This window comes from Muntiacus reevesi, chromosome 10, assembly GCF_963930625.1.
Source record: "Muntiacus reevesi chromosome 10, mMunRee1.1, whole genome shotgun sequence".
Taxonomy (NCBI): domain Eukaryota; kingdom Metazoa; phylum Chordata; class Mammalia; order Artiodactyla; family Cervidae; genus Muntiacus; species Muntiacus reevesi.
Window position 1 is genome coordinate 11333779 of NC_089258.1, and position 20776 is coordinate 11354554.

General features: G+C 37.2%; 1 protein-coding gene across 5 annotated transcripts in view; it reads right to left on the reverse strand.

Annotated features, from left to right (window-relative positions):
* Positions 1 to 20776, reverse strand: part of AGTPBP1 (ATP/GTP binding carboxypeptidase 1) — a 198361-nt gene that overhangs the window by 35857 nt on the left and 141728 nt on the right. For all 5 annotated transcript variants that reach the window (XM_065947297.1, XM_065947294.1, XM_065947296.1 and 2 more), the window contains one exon: positions 857 to 944. In XM_065947297.1, the coding sequence (XP_065803369.1) occupies positions 857 to 944 (88 nt within the window). The remainder of the gene's footprint in view (positions 1 to 856; positions 945 to 20776) is intronic.

Below are 20776 nucleotides of genomic sequence, written 5' to 3' on the forward strand. Positions count from 1 at the left end.
AGCAGTCAATCTAGGTTTTTCCAAAGCCCTATCTAAATCATTAAAAACAGCTTAATTTTAGAAGTCTTCATCTACCTTATAAAACTATAAGAAAATGAATACTAGCACTAGTTAAGCACAATATAAAATATTAAAAAGTCAAAATCCACTAAACAGATCTCAGGATTAAGATTAATAAGAGCAAAGAAACAAGGATGTTAAGTGCATTCAAGAGCAGACAGGAGTTATCTTGAAATGTATTACATGCAGAAACAGTAAAAATGGAAAGCAAAGCATATGATAATCCTAGATTACTTAGTCATGAAGTTGAGGAATAAACCAACTGTGCCACTAAAGCAATAAATGATTTCTAGCACTTACTTCTAACTTGATAAACAGATCACCTGTTTGAAGTCAAAGTTGAACTGGCTAAGCTGAAGCAACCTAACTATAGAATACGTCTCCAACTAAAACACTGGAAGTTAAAATGAGGTAAACACTTGTGTGAAGAAAAAAATTATACTTAATATCATCGGAACAACAAAAAACCACTGTAAATTATTTCCTAGAGTTTCTAATTTCCATCTTCCTCAATGAGGTTCCCAAAGTTTTACAGCTATAAAAGAGCTGAGAACATATCTAAATGGGAGAAGCAAGACTGGACATATGTCTGTCTACAAAACACATTTTATTGCCACTAAATATACCCCCTAAAATGAATCTCAAATTATAAAAAAAGAAACCTTTTCTGTTAGAAGTAATACTAAAGCATATCATAATTCAGAGAACACAGTACCTCTTTTATCCCTAAACCGAAATAGGATGAACTAATATTTCCTTCTATAAACTGCAGTCCTATTATTGTCAGAATACTTACTTATAGTAACAAATGTCAGTCCCCACACGAATCCACCAAGGTCTAGCATTTAACGCTTCCTGAACCGAATACATGAGTGGTTGCATACCTATGATAGAAAGAAAAAAGAGAAAAAACTCTTATCAGAATTTTTGAGTTAAAAATTAATCCTGTCATTTTAGAAAGCACTAAACATTCATGAAAGTTAATGAATATACATTTTGGTATTTCAACATGTATTTTTTTAAAATCTGAGATGTCTGTATGTGTGTGTGTATGCACACACTCAGGAATGTTTGACTCTTTGTGACCCCAGGCTCACCTGGCTCCTCTGTCCATGGCATTTTCCAGGCAAGAATCCTGGAGTGGGCTGCCATTTCCTACTCCAGGGGATCTTCCCAACCCAGAGATTGAACCTGTATCTCCAGTGTCTCCTGCACTGGCAGGCAGATTCTTTACCACTGAGTCACCTGGGAAGCCTGAGATCTTTCATGAAGATCTAAGAACTGATGCTTTTGAACTGTGGTGTTGGAGAAGACTCTTGAGAGTCCCTTGGACTGCAAGGAGATCCAACCAGTCCATCCTGAAGGAAATCAGTCCTGAATAGTCATTGGAAGGACCGATGCTGAAGCTGAAACTCCAATCCTTTGGCCACCTGATGCAAAGAACTGACTCATCAGAAAAGACCCTGATGCTCGGAAAGATTGAAGACAGGAGGAAAAGGGGATGACAGAGGATGAGACAGTTGGATGGCATCATGAACTCAATGGATGTGAGTTTGAGCAAGCTCCGGGAGACAGTGATGGACAGGGAAGCCTGGAGTCAAGTTGTGGTCCACGGGGTCACAAAGAGTTGGACATGACTGAGTGATTGAACTGAACTGAAATCAATGAATGATATGTTTCATTTCCAATTTAACTAAAATGAGGTTACAACCTCAATGAGTGAAAAGTCATTTAACATTCTGCTATTACCTTTTCTATTTTAGATCTATTATATACATTATATCTAATTATATATATATATATTACACAAAAAATTACATACACATAATATATAGTATATAAAAATTATACATATGTTCCTCAGAACAAGTGAAAAAGAATAAAGTTAAGTATTATCTCCCCTCCAACTCTCCACAGATTCCCATTTACACCAAGGTAAGGAAAACAATGACATTCAACTGGCATGACTGTTTTCTTCCTCAACAACAGGTGTTTATACCATGCAGAAGGAGGGAAGGGAGAAAGAGGAGGGATGGTTAGCAAAAGCAGGATTAAATATATAGTATATTTTCTTAGGTAGTTTTAGAAATATACTTTCACATACACTTTAAAATCATTTTAAAGGTTTCCAGGTTTCCAACTGGAATTAATGAAATTTATATGCTAATTGTGGAAAGGTTCACAATTTTTATTGAGATCTGGCTCAACTTTTCTTAAATTATAGCTTAAAGATACAATCACCTTTTTCATTTTCATGCTACAGAATCATTATCTTAAACTTACCTCTGAGTATTTTTATTAGTCTTCAGTAGTTTCTTGGGCTCTCTAAGCACATATCATATCACTTGCAATTTTAAAAATTTTATCTCCTCTTTTACTATTTATAACAGTTACTTTACTTTCTACTTTTATTATATTTCGAGAAATGAAACAATCACAAAGGCTATTCCGAATACAGTGGTTAAGAACAAAGCTATCTTGCTTATAATTTAAATAAAAATATCTTGCCATAAGATGCAATATTTGCCAATTGTTTTTAATAAGTCATTATCTTATTTAAACAAAGAGCTAATACTGAATAGTTTCTATGTGCCAGATACTGCTCTAAGTATTTTTATACCTTTTAAGTCACTAAATCCTCACAACCACCCTCTGTGGTAGGTGCTAGATTTCTTCCCACAACTGGAGCAGTTTCCCCCATACTTCTTATTACACTTAAGTGTTTTTAATTATTTCATTAAATGATTTTTCAGCATCCACAAACAGAATCACATGGCTTTTCTCCTTTAGTCTGTTGATGTTATAAATTGTGTAAATATGTTTACTATTGTGAATTATCCTTGCATTCAAAGAAAAAGCTTTTCTCTTACTGCTATATGATGAAATTAGCTGGATTTCACTTAGAATTTTTGCATCTAAAACTTGGTCTTTCAAAAAAAAATTACCTTTACCAAGTATTGATGTAATATTACACTAGCTCAAGAAAAACATATTTAAAAGGTATCCATCATTTATTAGAATAAGAGAAAAATCTATTTTTAGAAGTAAATACAAAATCAATTAGAATATCATCTTGATATGGTGACTAATAATTTCCTTTTCAACAGCTGTAGTCTGTTCAGTGTCTCTACTTTTTTCAATCAGTTTCAGTATTTCTGTTTTGTCCTATTTGTCCTATTTGTTCTATTTCTATCTCATTTTCAGCATTTTTAAAAATTCTCTTATTTTCTTTTGGTTTTATTTTTTGTTTTTCTAATATTTTGAGTATTTTTAATACTTTTAATTAATACTCAAAATATCTTGAATACATTTTCAGTACTTGAGTAGTAATTTATTTTCAGTCTTTTTTATTTTAAATAATACATTTATTAAAGGCATTCAGTTTTCCTCCAAATAGCAGTTTAGCTATGTCCCATAAGGCTATAAAGAGTCCTCCTTTGCTGTACTTTCTAGATCAGAGCCATCCAACTGAACCTTCTGCCAGGATGGAAATGTTCCATACCTGCACTGGCCAGTGTGGGGGCCACTAGCCTGTGTGGTTACTGAGCACGGCAAATAAGCCTATTGCCTCTTAAGAACTGAATTTTAAATTTTTACAACAACTGTCTTTTAATCATGCTGTATTTCTTGGAGCTTTTGCTCTAGCTATGTGAGTGCCAAGTGGTTATGGTTATTGTATTGTATAAAGGTTAGTGTTCTGTACAGCAAATGAAACCACCAACAAAATGAAATGGCATCCTAACAAACGGGAGAAAACATCTGCAAATCCTAAATTGGACAAAGGGTTAACACCCAAAATAAATGAAGAACTCCTACAACTCAAGAGCAAAAAACACATAAACAACTGAAAAGTGGACAAAGGATCTGAATGGACATTTTTCCAAAGATATACATGTGGCCAACAGGTAAAAGGAAAGGTACTCAACATCACTAAACATCAGCAAAATGCAAGTCAAAACCACAATGAGATTTCACCTCACACCTGCTTGAATGGCTGTTATCAAAAGGACAAAGAAGTGTTGGTGAGAATGTAGAGAAAAGAGAACCCTTGCACGTTGGTGGAAATGTACATTGGTGTACTCACTGTGGAAAACAGTATGGCAGTTCCTCAAAAAACGAAAAAAGAGCACTAGCATTTGATCCAGCATTTCCACTTCTGGGTATTCTTAAAAAACTAATTCAAAAAGACATACGCAACTCCCTATCGTGTTTAATGCATCATTACCTACAAGAGCCAACACATGGAAGGAAGTTAAATGTCCACTGACGAATGAATGGATAAAGAAGTTCAGTTCAGTTCAGTTGCTCAGTCACGTCTGACTCTGCGACCGCCATGGACTACAGCTTGCCAGGCTTTCCTGTCCATCAACAACTCCCGGAGCTTGCTCAAACTCATGTCCATTGAGTTGGTGATGCCATCCAACCATCTCATCCTCTGTCATCCCCTTATCCTCCTGCCTTCAATCCTTCCCGGCATAAGGGTCTTTTTAATGAGTCGGTTCTTTGCATCAGGTGGCCAAAGTATTGGAATTTCAGCTTCAGCATTAGTCCTTCCAATAACTATTCAGGACTGATTTCCTTCAGGATGGACTGGTTTGATCTCCTTGCAGTCCAATGGACTCTCAAGAGTCTTCTCCAACACCACAGTTCAAAAGCATCAATTTTTTGGCACCCACCTTTCCTTATAGTCCAACTCTCACATACACACATGACTAATGGAAAAACCATAGCTTTGACTAGATGGACCTTTGTCAGCAAAGTAATGTCTCTGCTTTTTAATATGCTGCCTAGAAGATGTGGTATGTATAAAATGCATGACCCTGTGGTGTACACATGTGTGAGCACAATGGAGTACTATTTAGCCATAAAAAAGAAAATTTTGCTATTTGTGACAACATGGATAGACCTTGAGGACATTATGTTAATAACTGAAATAGGTGAAAAAGAAAGGCAAATACTGTATGATCTTATCTATCTATGGAATCTTTAAGAAAAAAAACTCACAGAGGACACAACAGAGGCTTCCATAGGCAGGAGGTGGAGGGGTTTGTGAAAGTGTCACGAAGTATGAACTTCCAGTTACAAAATAAGTAAGTCATGGTGATATAATGTTAACTAGACTTACTGTGGTGATCACTTTACAATATATACACGCTGAATCATTATGTTACACACCTAAAACACATTCTACATGCCAATTATATCTCAATGGAAAATGAAGGTTTGCAGTTATAATAGCATCTTCAAGGACTGCAACTTGTAAATAAACAATATCTCATGCTTTTAACCCTGAAGTATTCTTTGTCAGACATTAATATTACCACATTTCCTTTATTTGCATTTACCTATTAAACCTCTGTCCAATCATTCATATCAGCTTTATCATTAATATACAAATATTAATTAAAAGATTGAGGGCATGAAGAGAAGGGGGAGACAGAGGATGAGATGGCTGGACAGCATCACTGACTCAATGGACATGAGTCTGGGCAAACTCCAAGAGATAGTGAAGGACAGGGAAGCCTGGTGTGCTGTAGTCCATGGGATCACAAAAAGCAGGACATGACTTACCACCTGAACAATAACAACAATATACACATACACACATATTCTCCCCATCTTGCAAATTGTATAATTTTCATTATCTGATTTTTGAGACCATTTTGACTTATAGTTTAATAATGACAGATATACATTTAATTTCATTCCTTCTCCCCTTCCATTTTATTTTCTATTATTCACTAAATGTTTTTTTCCTTGTTTACACCTTCTTATTTTACTTACTTGGTTACATTTTCCACATTTTCTTTTCTTCTTCTATCATTTGGAAGCTTTCTATTGTGCTTTTTCAACTCCCATTTCTCATCCTCACAATTATGATTAACTTTATGTGTAGACATTTCTTTAGCACTATATTACATTAAATAAATAAGCAATCCAACCAAGACAAGTTAGCTTTCACTCCTCTCATATCATTCGTTTTAGAACATTTCACCTAACACAATTTATAAATTCTAAGTCTTCTATCTTGATATCTTTTTCATTTATCTTTCTCAGCGAGGGTTCAGGGTAGTATATTTTCTGAATTCTACACACACGAACATGCAGTTTATTGGCAGTGACTAACAAATGACAGATTTTGCAAAAGACATTTGACTCTCCTCTGGCTTCCGCAGATGGGGGTCCAATACCAACCTGTTTTTCACACAGAGAACAACACAGTGATCACGAGCACACAGTCTGTAACCAGACTATCTAGGTCTGAACGCCAACTTCACTACGTGCCACATGCATGATCCTGGAGGTTACTAAACCACGCATGCCTCCTTTTTCTCTTCTGTGGATAACAATCGTACTGGATTGTTCGTTGTGGGAATGAAGAGTATCACATGTGTTAGCACTTAAAGAAGCCCTGGCACATGATACATTTTTCAATAAATGTTAGCTGTTAGTACCATTATTTAAGTCCTGCAGCCAGTTCTATACCTGAAACTCAAATATTTCACTGGTATGTATAGAAGATTCCTGTCTTCCTTATTTCTTTCTAGGAGTCAGTGAGTCATTTCAAACCAAAACTTCAACCTCTTCTAAGCACACAAAATTCTTAATAAATGGTTAATTATAGTAAGGTAGAACAAGGTTCAGGTTGAGGTCAAAGGGTGTAACAGATTTATCTTAAGTGTTCTAATTTTATATAAGACAATGTATTCTGTTATTACTTTTAAAATGATGGTTAATTCTGGTCACAGTGAAGGGAGCTATATTTGGAAATTCTGATTATAATGAGGATCATCTGAACAAAACAGGGTGCCCTAGGAAGAATCAATCAAATGAGGTAACTCAAACTGAACAAACCACCATCTATTAATACTCACGGTGATACAGAGAGGCCATATTTGAGTAACTTATTTAACCATTAGCCAAAGGATAAACTTTAATGTGTATAACATAAATACACTAAGAACTGTCAAGCTTGTCACTTGAATACAATCAAAATATTAAATTGCCAAAGTGAAACCAGCATCTAATGGCACTGGCCTCTAATAATATCCACGTAAAGGCTTAAGTTTTATTAAGCACATGCTCAGTAACAAGGGCAGATACAAAGAAAGACAAGATATTTTAGGCCCAAATCATTAAGTGTATTGTGAATCACAGACAAAATTTTCAAGTTAAAGTGAACACTGTAATTTAACACATGAGGGGCAGCTAGGTTAATCTGAAGGTACCTACCACAAGCTGCATATGTTATTACTAACTTTACAGAGAAAAAAATACATGCTTCTAATATGGCAAGTATTATAACAGAAAGTCATACTAAAAATAGGAAGATGAGATTCTTGGTCTAGAGAATAATGGTGGCCATATGAATCGGAATCACTCTACACATCCTCACAAAAACAAATAAAGTCAACTAGTACAAATAAAAGCACACATGCCCAGGCCTGCAGCATTACTAGAAGACAGAATGTAACAGACTTCAAGTTGCTTATAGGTAGAAAGATAAACCAGGGAAGTGAAAACAAAGTAGACTGCAGGCCAAAATCTACTAAGTAAGACAAGGAATTTTATAAAGTCACAATTCACAGTGAAAAATAATATAGCAAGACACAGTCTCTACACACCAGAAAAGAACAACCTATTATATAAAGCAGAAACTACAGGAAATACAGAAGAAAGAAACATACTACTGACAGACTCTAACACTCCACTTTCCTTACAAGACAGACCAACTGAACAGAAGTTAAGAATATTTATATAGCTGTAAGTAACAAAAGTGATAAGGCAAATTTTATGTAGGTATGTTGAACACTATATCCTGATAGTAGAGAATTCACCTTCTTCTTCTAAGAATATGTGGAATATTCACATAAATTGCTCGTGTATTAGGTTAAAAGGAAATGTCAGTAAGTTCCATATAGGAGAAACATTACAAAGTAAGCCCTCTGATCACCATATAAAATGGAGCTAGAAATTAAAATCAAAATGAAAATAAACAAAGAGGGCGGATAACCATGTAAAGATAAGGGAGACAGGTTGACTTTGGTGTCAGACCTTGAATGGAGTGAGGAGGGCATCTGCCCAAAAATGCAAAGGACAGACTGTTAAGTACACTGGGACTGATCAAATAAGTAAATATATTAAGAAGAGTATAAGCCAAAATTCTCCATTTTGGAGAAGGAAGCTGAAAATATGGAAAGAAAACTAGAATAAAACTTGTGCAACTGAAGGTATCAGTGTGAACTCATGGAGATACTATGTGTATGGAAATATGTGTATGAGCATAACATACACACACAGAAATAAACATACACATGTTATACATTACTACTGATGAAAATTTCTACAGCTCCTTCCATGGACAGGTCCAATAATAATGTACACACTATGCATGCACAAAAATAAACATATACACACTATAAATTACTACCAAGGAAAATTTCTACATAAATGCTTGTATATACAAATATATGTTCCCCAGCTCTGTTCATGGACAGGTCCAGTAACAATGTACACACTAGGCACACAGATCTTATTTTTAAAATATTATTCTCCACGAAAACAAATCAGGACTCTTTGAAGAAATGACTGCTTCTAGGCTGGGGCAAAGAAAGACAAGATAAGCCCTGGGCATCTTATGCCAAAACACAAGAACGCCCATAAAGAATGACAGGGACATGTCAATAGAACATACAACCCAGCATGAAGGGATCACAATGGCCAAATCCTGGGCAGCTGAAACACCAAAATAAATACTGATAGCAGCAAATTACAGCCCACTGAGTAAACAGGAAACAATTCTATACTGATATTAACATGCAGAATACTTACTGATTACAAAGAGAAAAAAGGTGACTTTACAATGGAAAAGTCTGGTAGACAACAACTTAATCAGGTGATTAAATTATTACTATCAACAATAAAACAAAATCCTGGGCCACCAACACACAACATCACCACTGTGATGCCTCCACCACAAATGCCTGACTTAAATCAAGTCATGAGGAACATGAGACATCTCCAAACTGACAACTAATCTACAAAATAAGTGCTTTCATTTTCCAAAGTGCCAAGGTCATGAACATTAAAGACCGCAAACTGTTCCTGACTAAAATAGTCTAAAGAGACTTGACAATTAAATATAATAAGTGGTTTGAGCTGAATTTTTGTGCTATTAAGGTCACTGATGAGAAAACAGACGAAAATATAAATGAGGGTCTAAAGATTAGATGGGGTTCATATATCAATGATAATTTCCTGCTGTTGACAGCTTTCCCACAGTTATATAGAAAAATGCCAGGCATAAAATACACTGAAAGTGTTTTAGAATGATGAGGCATCATTTTTGAAGTCCAACATGCAGATAAAGGATACAACTTTTCAGTAAGTTTGAAACTATTTCAAAATAAAATATTTAGAAAACGATGATCTTTGAACTAGAGCCTTCTTGACATATGATTGTGCATGTCATTTTCAGTTCCTAATAGGATCTCCATAGTTCATTCATCCATTACCTCATTTATTTAACACTTACTGAACATCTACAAAATGTCTCACTATAAATACAAAGGCCAGCAACAGAGATACTGTTCCTGATCTTGTGAAACATACAATTTAGCGGGGGAGGGGTACGCAGTGAGGAAAGGTATCAATCAGTCACATACAAAAACAATGTAGAACCGTGAAGAGCACCCTAAAGGAGAAAATGACAAGCAACATTTATTGAAGGGACTGACTAACCCTGTATGGGGAGTCAGGAAACAAAAAGTCAACAGAAAGCTCAGCTCAACTTCCAAGTATGGAATTAACTAACATGAGCAAGACGGGAATGCTAGAGTTGACTCCAAGATTCTTTTTTGCTGCCTGGTTCCATATATGTTCAATTTATATAAGGGAGTGGTTAAAAATCTTCATATACTTTGGAGATACTGGGGAGGAAGGGCAGGGAGAGAAAGAGGGAGCCTGTAGGTACAGCTCTCTGAATTACTAAAACACAAGACTGCCATCTAGTGTTAATTTGAGCAAGCCCTTCTTGAGTAAGGTCAGTGGAAGGGAGAGTGACGGATTACAATGGCTGTCGGTGTATACAGTGATAAAATTCATAAACACAAATTCACAAATAAGATCACCCACCGAAAGAAAACTAAAACTAAGAAAACTAAGTAATATAATCACATAAAAATTCTCCAAGAAAAAGGCAACTTGTGAAACAAAAGAAACTAATTCTGTCCTTTTTCGAGGGACCTACTGACAAAGAGCAAGACCTCCACTGGGCGTACCTGCTAGAAGAACCCAACGTTTAAACACTTCCCCAAGCAGTATGTCTCAACAAAGAACAAAAGAAACTTACAATCTCCTAATTAACTTCCTGACTTCAGTCATGCATGGCAATCAACTACATTCTTCCAGCTGAAGACACTTCCACTGCAAATATTTTCAGCCATCATTACAATCCCTGAAGTGAATTCAATATGAATCTCATGACAATTAATTGCATAGCTAATTATCATTTCTTACAATGTTGAATTCTCATTTATTAAATGTTGGTCTCTTCCTTCTAACTCTATTGAAACCAGGCAAACCAAGATTTGCTGTATGTTGCACTAATCTAACAAAACTAGTATTAGTGTTCATTTAAAAATTACATCTACCAAACAGCTCCTTCTATAGCTTCTACCAACGTCCTAGTTAAGTACTTACAAGTATAGGAAAATAAAAGACCGGTAACAGATAACATCCTATCAGAATCTGGGAGGAATCTCTACTAATCTTAAGGCAGATGGAGCAGGACTGAGAGAAATCCAGTTCAGAATATGCCTCACAATCTATTTTCAAACACATATTTTGGTTTTTCATAGCTAAAAGAAGTGTTATACTACACTGTGAAGGCTCTTAAAGAATAACACATGAAGAATATAATGAATAAAAATAGAAAACATAAAAAAATCAATTATAAGAACCTTAAATAGGTCAAAATTACATATTAAAAGGCAAGGGTCAAACAACAAAATGCAACCTCTATTTACAAAAATAATGAGCAAAGACGCATCAAATTCAAACCAATATAATTGTAAGTATAATTCTAGGCCAAAGATAAGGAATAGAATAAATGTGACTGTTTTATACTATTGATGTGCATGTGTGTGCTCAGTTGCATCCAATTCTTTGCAACCCCACAGATTGTAATCCACCAGGCTCCTCTGTTCATGGAATTCTCTAGGCAAAAACACTTGAGTGGGTTGCCATTTCCTTCTTCGAGGTATCTGTCCCACCCAGGGATCAAACCGACGTCTCCTGAGTCTTTTGCACTGGCAGGTGGGTTCTTTACCACCAACAGGTATACACAAAACACAAAAAGAACATGGAAAAGTTATAAAAGTCTATGTGCCAAATGACAGAGCATTAAAATAGAAAGCAACATTTTTTTTTAAGATGACAGAAAAGGGGCTTCTCTGGTGGCTCTGTGGAAAAAGAATTCATCTGCAATGCAGGAGACATGGGTTCCATCCTTGGATCATGAGGATCCCCTGGAGAAGGAAATGGCAACCCACTCCAGTATTCTTGCCTGGGAAATTCCACAGACAGAAGAGTATAGCAGGCTACAATCCATGGTGTCAGAAGAGTCAGACATGACTTAGCGACTGAACTACCACACTGACAGAAACACAGTACAAGTGAAAGGCTGTTTAGCTTTCTTAAGCAAACAGACAATATAAAAACTAAAAAGGATACAGAAAACTGAATAAACAGGTTTATAACAATAAATTTAACAATTTATCTTAAAGTTATGTTGCCAACAAAGAATACGTATTTTCCAAGAACCCGTGAACACTAACACTGATCAGATGTTAAGCCATAAAATTACCCCAAATCATAAATTTTACATCTACAAACAAAACTGATTGAAACTTGAAAGCAATGACAAAAATCATAACCAAAATAACCAACTAAAAATGTAACAATCCTTTTTACAAGCAATTACTGGGCCAACAAGGGTATCAAAATCACACCCAATTAGAAGCCACCTATAAAATAACAAGGAGGTCTTAGTCAAAATCGGGAGGAGAGAGGGTATGGAATTAAGTTGTAATAAAAAAACAAACTGAAAACCTAAATGCTTGCAGGAGAGTTCCCAATATGGCAGAACTCAAAGGCCTTGAGCTCACACACCTCTTCCAGAAGCACACCAAAATCACAACTATTTGCAGAACCACTGATGAAAAAGACCAAAGCCTACCAGAAAATATCTTCTACAACTAAAGATATAAAGAAACAGCACAATGAGATATGTAGGAGGGGCAAAGTCATAGTTTAGTTAAGGTCCATGCCCCTCAGTGAACAATTCGCAAACAGGAGACTGCACCTGCAGAGGTTCTCCCCGAGGAGAAGGGGGTCTGAGCCCCATATCAGGCTCCTTAGCCCCGTGATCCTGCAACAGGAAACAAGCTTCAGGAATGTCTGGCTTTGAAGCCTAGTAGGGCTTAAATTCAGGGGGATTGGAGGGCTGTGGAAAACAGACTGTACTCCTGAAGGATGTACGCAAAATCTCACATGTTCCAGGATCCAAGGAAAAAGCAGTCGTCTGAAAAGACCCTGGGACAGACCCCACTGCTGACCTTGGGAAGTCTCCCAGAGATACAAGAGGCAACTGGAGCTCAGTCTAAGGACACATACATTGGGGGCAGCAATTTTCGGGTGCTCATTCTACCAGGAAGACACTGGTGCTGGCAAGTATCATTGTGGAATTCTCCCTCTAGCTTATTAGTCCCAGGACTCAACAGTCTACAGACATCAGTTCTGGGACACCTAAGGCCAAGCAACTAACTGAGCTAAGACATACCCCCGCCCACCAATAGGCAGGCTGCCTTAAGCACCCCTGAACCAAAAAAGCTGCCCCAGACACGCCTATGCCGACCAGAGATGGCCCCACACATCAGCTCCAAGACCTGGCTTCAGCCACCACTGAGTGAGTACCAGCCCCAGGATCTCCGAGACCCCAACTCTGACCACTAGTGAGCCAGCACGAGCCCTGGGGTTCCACAACCAGCGATTTCAGGGTCCAGCCCCACCAATCAGTGGCCAGAAGCCTCTGCACAAGGCAGGGCCTGGCAACCAATGAGACCAGGGGCCAGCTACCCCTACCATACCACCCACAGTGGTCAGCCCACCACCACAGAAGGACTCAAAAAGCCCACACAGGAGGCTCCTCTAGAGCACACAGCTCTAGGGACCAGAGAGGAGTCTGCTGCAGGAACACACAAAATGTCCCCTACAAAAGGGTACTTTTCCAAGGTCCGGAAACATCACCAACATACCAGATACATAAAAACAGAAACTTAGGCAAATGAGGTGACAGAGGAACATGTTTCAAAGGAAGGAATAGGATAAAATCCCAGAACTAAGTGAGGTAAATATAGGCAATCTACCCAAAAAAGAGTTCAAGGTAATGATCATAACGATGATGAAAGAACTCAGGAGGAGAAGAGATGCACAGAATAAGAAATTACAAAGGTTTTTAACAAAGAGCTTGAAAATATAAATAACAACCAAACAAAGATGAAGAATATAATAAATAAAATAAAAATTACAATATACGGAGTCAACAGCAGACTAAATGATACAGAAGAGTAGATCAGCAACCTGGAAGACAAAGTAGTGGAAACCACTGAAGCTGAACAGAAAAGAAGAATAAAAAGAAATAAGGACCATCTGAGACCTCTGGGGCAACATCAACCACACACATTATAGGGATATAAAAAGGAAAAGACAGAAAGGGGCAAATAACATATTTGAAGAAATAATAGCTAAAAACCACCCTAACAGGGAAAGGATACAGATATTCGGGTCCAGAAGCCACAAAAAGTCCCCAAAAGAATCAACCTAAGGAGGCTCACACAAGAAGCAAGGAAAAAACAACAAGTTATATAAAAGGGAACTCCCATAAGGCTATCAGCTGACTTTTCAGCAAAAACCCTGCAGCCCAGAAGAGAGTGGCATGAAATATTTAACATGATGAAAGAGAAAAACCTACAATCAAGAATACTCTAGCTGGCAAGGCTCTCATTCAGATTTGATAGAGAGATCAAAAGTTTTATAGACAAGAAATAGCTAAAAGAGTTCAGCACCAACAAACCAGTTTTATAAGGAATGTTAAAAGGACTTTGCTACATGAAAAAGAAAAAGCCACAACTAGAAATAAGAAAATTACTAGAAGAAAAAACTCATCAGTAAAGGCAAACATAAAGTAAAGGTAGTAAGACAGACATGTTCAGAGCAAGTAGAAAGGTTAAAAAACAAAAGCGGTAAAATCAACCTATATCCACAATAAGCAGTAAAGGAACACACAAAACAAACAGATGCAAAATATGATATCAAAAATGGTAACTGTGAGGAGAGAATACAAATGCAGGGTTGTTAAAATGCATTTGAAATTAAGATATAACCAATCTAAATAATCATGTATATAAATACAGATTGCTACATATAAGCCTCATGGTAACAAAACAAAATCTATAATAGACACACACACAAAAGAGAAAGGAAGCCAAACACAACACTACAGATAGTCATTAAATCACAGGAGAAGAGAATAAACAACAAAACAAAAAAGACCTACAAAAACAACCCTCAGTTAACAAAATGGCAATAAGTATATACATATCAATAATTACTTTAACTATAAACAACAAATGCTCCAATCAAAAGACAGAGAGCAGCTGAATGGTGCAAAAACAAGACCCCTTATATGGCAACAATATATGTCACCTACAAAGGACTCACTTCATATGCAAAGACACACACAGACTGAAAGTGAGGGAATGGAAAAAGGTATTCTATGCAAATGGAAACCAAAATAAAGGCAGTGTAGCAATACTTGTTGGAGAAGGCAATAGCACCCCACTCCAGTACTCTTGCCTAGAAAATTCCATGGACAGAGGAGCCTGATAGGCTGCAATCTATGGGGTCGCGAAGAGTCGGACATGGCTGAGCAACTTCACTTTCACTTTTCACTTTTATGCATTGGAGAAGGAAATGGCAACCCACTCCAGTGTTCTTGCCTGGAGACCCCAGGGATGGGGTCGCACAGAGTCGGACATGACTAAAGTGACTTAGCAGTAGCAGCAATACTTGTATGAGATGAAATAGATTTTAAAAACAAAGACAGTGCCAAAAAAGACAAAGAAGAACATTACATAATGATCAAGGGATCAATCCTAGAAAAAAATATAACAATTACAAACACCTATGCACACAACTTAGGAGCAGCTAAACACACAGGGTAAATATTAACAGATATCAATGGAAAAATCATCCAGACAGAAAATAAAAAAGAAACACTGGACTTAAATGACACATTAAACCAGATGAACATAATAGATATATATAGAACACTCCATCCAAAAGCAGCAGATAACACATTCTTTTCAAGTGCAGCTGGAACATTTTCTAGGGTAGATCTCATGCTAGGCCACAAAGCAGGCCTTAGTAAATTTAACAAAACTGAAAGCACATCACCTTTTTTTCATGACCACAATGCTATGAGACTACCAAGAAAAAAAAAAAAAAAAAACCCTGCAAAAAGCACAAAGAAATGTAAACTAAACAATATACTCCTAAATAACCAATGAATCGCTAAAGATACAAATAAACAAAGACAAATGAAAAGAAAAACAAAAGAGAGCCAAAGTCTAATTGATGCAGCAAAAGCAGTTCTAAGAATTTTAAATTAATATATTTACCTGAGGAACAAGAAAAATATCTCAAACAATCTAACCTTAAACTTAAAAATAACCCAACCTTACATCTAAAGGAAAAAGAACAAACAAAACACAAAGTTAGTAGAAGAAAATAAATTACAAAATCAAAAAAGAAGAAAATAGAGGTTAAAAAAATAGAAAAGATCAATGAAACTAAAAGCCAGTTCTTTGAAAAGATAAAATTGATTAACCATTATGCAGACTCATCAAGAAAGAAAAAGAAGGCCAAAATGAATAAGTGAGAGGGAAAAAAGGGAGAAGTTACAACCAACTCCACAGAAATAAAAAAGATGATTACTATAAAAGTTTGCCTAAAGCTTAATATTCAGAAAACTAAGATCATGGCATCTGGTCCCATTACCTCATGGGAAATGGGGAGACAGTGGAAACAGTGTCAGACTTTATTTTGGGGGGCTCCAAAATCACTGCAGATGGTGACTGCAGCCATGAAATTAAAAGACGCTTACTCCTTGGAAGGAAAGTTATGACCAACCTAGATAGCATATTAAAGAGCAGAGACACTACTTTGCCAACAAAGTTCTGTCTAGTCAAGGCTATGGTTTTTCCAGTGGTCATGTATGGATGTGAGAGTTGGACTGTGAAGGAAGCTGAGCACCAAAAAATTGATGCTTTTTGAACTGTGGTGTGGAGGAGACTCTTGAGACTCCCTTGGACTGCAAGGAGATTCAACTAGTCCATCCTAAAGGAGATAGGTCCTGGGTGTTCATTGGAAGGACTGATGCTGAAACTGCAATACTTTGGCCACTTGGTGGGAAGAGCTGACTCATTAGAAAAGACCCTAATACTAGGAGAGATTGAAGGCAGGAGGAGAAGGGGACGACAGAGGATGAGATGGCTGGATGGCATCACCGACTTGATGGGCATGAGTTTGAGTAAGTTCCGGGAGTTAGTGATGGACAGGGAGGCCTGGCGTGCTGTGATTCATGGGGTCGCAAAGAGTTGGACACGACTAGGTGACTGAACTGACTGACTGACTGATGACAGCTATATGCCAAAAAAATAAACAAGCTGGAAGAAATGGACAAACGTCCACAAACGGACAAACTCCTAGAAATGTACAATTTCCCATGGCTGAAACCAGGAAGAAATAGAAGACATAAACAGAGCAAGACCCATAATGAAATTCAATCAATAATTTTAAAACTACCAACAAGCAAGAGCCCTGGACCACATGACTTAACCAGTGAATTCTGCCAAACATGTAAAGAAGAGTTGAGATCTATTGTTCTCAAACTATTCCAAAAATTGCTGAGGAAGGAATAGAACTGAACTCATTATATGAGGATAACATCCCTCTGACGTGAAAAACAAGACAAAGAGATCACACAACAAGAAAATTACAAGCTATTATCACTGAAGAACATAGATGCAAAAATCCTCAACAAAATATTAGCAAACTGAATCCAACCATATGTTAAAATGATCATACACCATAATCCACTGGGATTTAGCCCAGGGATTTGGCCCAAGGATGGTTCAATATCCACAAATCAATCAGTGTGATACATCATATCAACAAACTGAAGAATAAAAACCATATAATTATCTCAATAGGTGCAGAAGAAGCTTTTCATAAAATTCAACATCCATTTATGATAAAATCTTTCCAGAAGGGGGTATAGATGGAACATACCTCAACATAATGAAGGTCATATATTATTAGCCTACACTTAACACCATACTCAATGTCAAAAAGCTGAAAGCATTTTCTCTGAGGTAAGGAAGAAGACAAGGACACCCGCTCGCCTCACTTTTTATTCAACACAGTATCAGAAGTCCTAGCCACAACTGTCAGGTAACAAAAATAAAAGGAATCTGAAATGGAAAAGAGCAAGTAAAACTCATTGTTTGTAGATGACATGACACTATACGTAGAAAATCTTACAGATGCCACTAAAAATACTACTAGAGTTCTTCAATGAAATCAGGAAAGTTGCAGGATGCAAAATTAATATAGCACATTAATAGGTTATACATTATATAGTCATTCCTATAAACGCAAAGAGTGAAATAAAATAATTCTGACTTTTAAAAAATCAGTAAAAATAAAGTTTCTTTAGTAGGAGAAAGAATATGTATCTCAAAACAAGAGCAAACATACATAATATAAATACTAGTAGCATTTACATTAAAGTCAAAATAAAACATGCCCAAAGTCTTCCTTTAGTTTAAACAGTCTCAATGATCTAGCCAAAAGCAATGAAATAATTAATTACGTAACTAGGGACAAGAATAAATTCTAAGGAACTACCAAAAAATTTCTAAGTATCACTGAGAAACACTGAGAGCTAATAAGAAAGTTCAGTAAAGAGTTTGATTTTCAAGGAAACATAAAAATCCTCAGCTTCCTGTCTGAGCTACCAGGGAAGCCCAAGAAAATGGGAGTGGGTAGCCTATCTCTTTCTCCAAGGGATCTTCCCAACCCAAGAATTGAACCAGAGTCTCCTGCATTGTAGGCAGATCCTTTACCAGCTGAGTTACCAGGGAAGACCATCAGCTTCCTTAATTCTAAATAATGACAAACTTGAAAATAGGGAGAAGTACTCTTTCAGAACAGGAAAAACAAAAATACACAAAATACTTAAGAATAAAGGTAAAAAGTGTACAGAACTTACAAGAAGAAAACTAAAAAATTTAGGTGAGGGAACAAAAAACTTGAGAAAACAAATATATACACCATGTTCTTAAGTGGCAAGATTTAATATAAGAAATCCAGTTTCTTCTGCCGGGAGCCGTTATGGGAGGTCCCGTCCGTGACGAGGTCATCAAGAAAATACCGGGCAGGCAAGGCCATCCGGGACCCCATCCATGATGAAATCACGAGGAAGAAACCTGACAGGCAAGGCCGTCTAGGATAAGGGACCCTCCAGGTTGGCCTCGGCCTCTACCCCACCCTGTATCCTCCCCCCTTTTCTGCTGTTGTTCTTGTTTGCCCTGCTGCGGATTCTTGTATTGCCTGCCGAGAGCTCTCCTGCTCCTCTTTCACTGAATGAGGACCAACTTAAAACCCTAATTAATAAATCTCCTGGACGCTGGTACCCCATGAAGGGACCAGAGATGAAGGAAATGCTTCAATTCAAACCCTTTCGCCGGCATTCTGGCTTGTTTGATAAATATGTGCTCTCATTGCACAAAATGCTCATCATTGTTCTAAACATCCTAAGCACAGTACGCTAACAAAAGAAACTATTAAGCATAGGTCCCTCCGCAGGGTGAGAAAAGCCCCACAAATATTATAGCCACATATACGCCTAATAGAAAATAGTTTAGATAGAGATTAGCTGGTGACTTCTTGCAGGTAATTAACTTTTGGACTAAGAGCCTGTTTTGTGCCATATCTGCTGTTTTTGCAATCCTTTGCATTTCTGTTCTGTAAAAAATGCAATCCTATCTAGTTCCCATGAAGATGACACCTAATAGAAAGAAAATAGATTAACCACAGAAAAGACAGGGTTGGCTACTGAAGTTGCTTAAAGTTGCACCAGGTGCAAGCCATAAATTGTCAACAGGCCTGAAGGCCAAAAGATATTATACATAGAGATTAACCATAAAAAAGGCCCTAATTGGCACAGAGCCCTTTGGGGGGTGAGGAAGCCCTATTAGACAATACAAAAAATATTGTTTTTAAAGTGGTTATTAGATCAACATTTAATTGATGTTAATGTGCTGAGGTTGTGCAGTGGAAACTATTGTTAATATAGTTGGAGATCTAGTAAAGTAAGAGTTTAGCCCTGTGTAAAAACAATAAGATAATTGTTAATTTTAACCAAGAGTGCTAAACAGGGGCTCCCTCACCAGAGCCACAGAGTCTTTGTGTGTTAAACTTTTTAGATAAATTTAGCTGAGAACTCCTGCAAAAAGACTGTCTTTTATGTTAACAGGATTGTATTTTTATTATGTTACAACTTGCTGTACCATGAGACTGCCAATTTTCTGTTTTCTGCTAACCTCAAGGCCAGAAGATAATGTACAAAAGACCTATGGGAAAAGACTCTCATAAACAAAAAATATACAGAGCACACCTGGTTTTGTGAAGGACAAGCTGATATAATGTTAAACTAAGTCTGTATGCTTATCTGCCCCTTAGAAATGTACCAACTTAGGGTATAAAGGTGATGGTGAAAAATAAAGCAACTGCCAGACTCTGCTGCATATTCCTGGTCTGGTCTCTTTCTCTCTCTCTCTCTCTCTCTCTCCCTAGCAGACTTGGCCCTATCAAGGCCAGTCCTACGTGTCTCTCTCTCGCCGACGCCGTTCATCCTGAGGGTTCCCCTGGATCCTGCTGGGGCTGGACCCCGGCATTCTTCCACATAATTCTATAAGTTTATGCAACGGAAATTTGGGGGTGTCTGATAAAATTATTCAGAATAATACTGAAAAGAAACTATTCAGGAAAAATAAAGTTAGAAAAAACTGCTAAATCATTTTTGAAAAAAACTACAGAATGTTAAGCTATTTTATGAAGTCAAAATAACTTAAAAAACAAAGTGATATGAGAGCAACAAGGATGATGCACAAGACTGAAAAATCAGAACAATTAAAATCTTAGTGATGCTGCTGCTGCTGCTGCTAAGTCGCTCCAGTCGTGTCCAACTCTGCATGACCCCACAGACGGCAGCCCACCAGGCTCCCCCGTCCCTGGGCTTCTCCAGGCAAGAACACTGGAGTGGGTTGCCATTTCCTTCTCCATCTGTGATGCTAGAGCACCACAACATAACAAAGCTCCCAAACAATTCCCAGAGTGTCATGAGGGCCAGCAGTTGATGAGAGCTGTGGTGCCACTGCTTCCACTTTTCCCCTTCTATTTCCCAGGAAGTGATGGGACCAATTGCCATGATCTTAGTTTTTTAATGCTGAGTTTCAAGCCAGCTTTTCACTCTGCTCTTTCACCCTCATCAAGAGGCTCTTTAGTTCCTCTTCACTTTCTGCCATTAGAG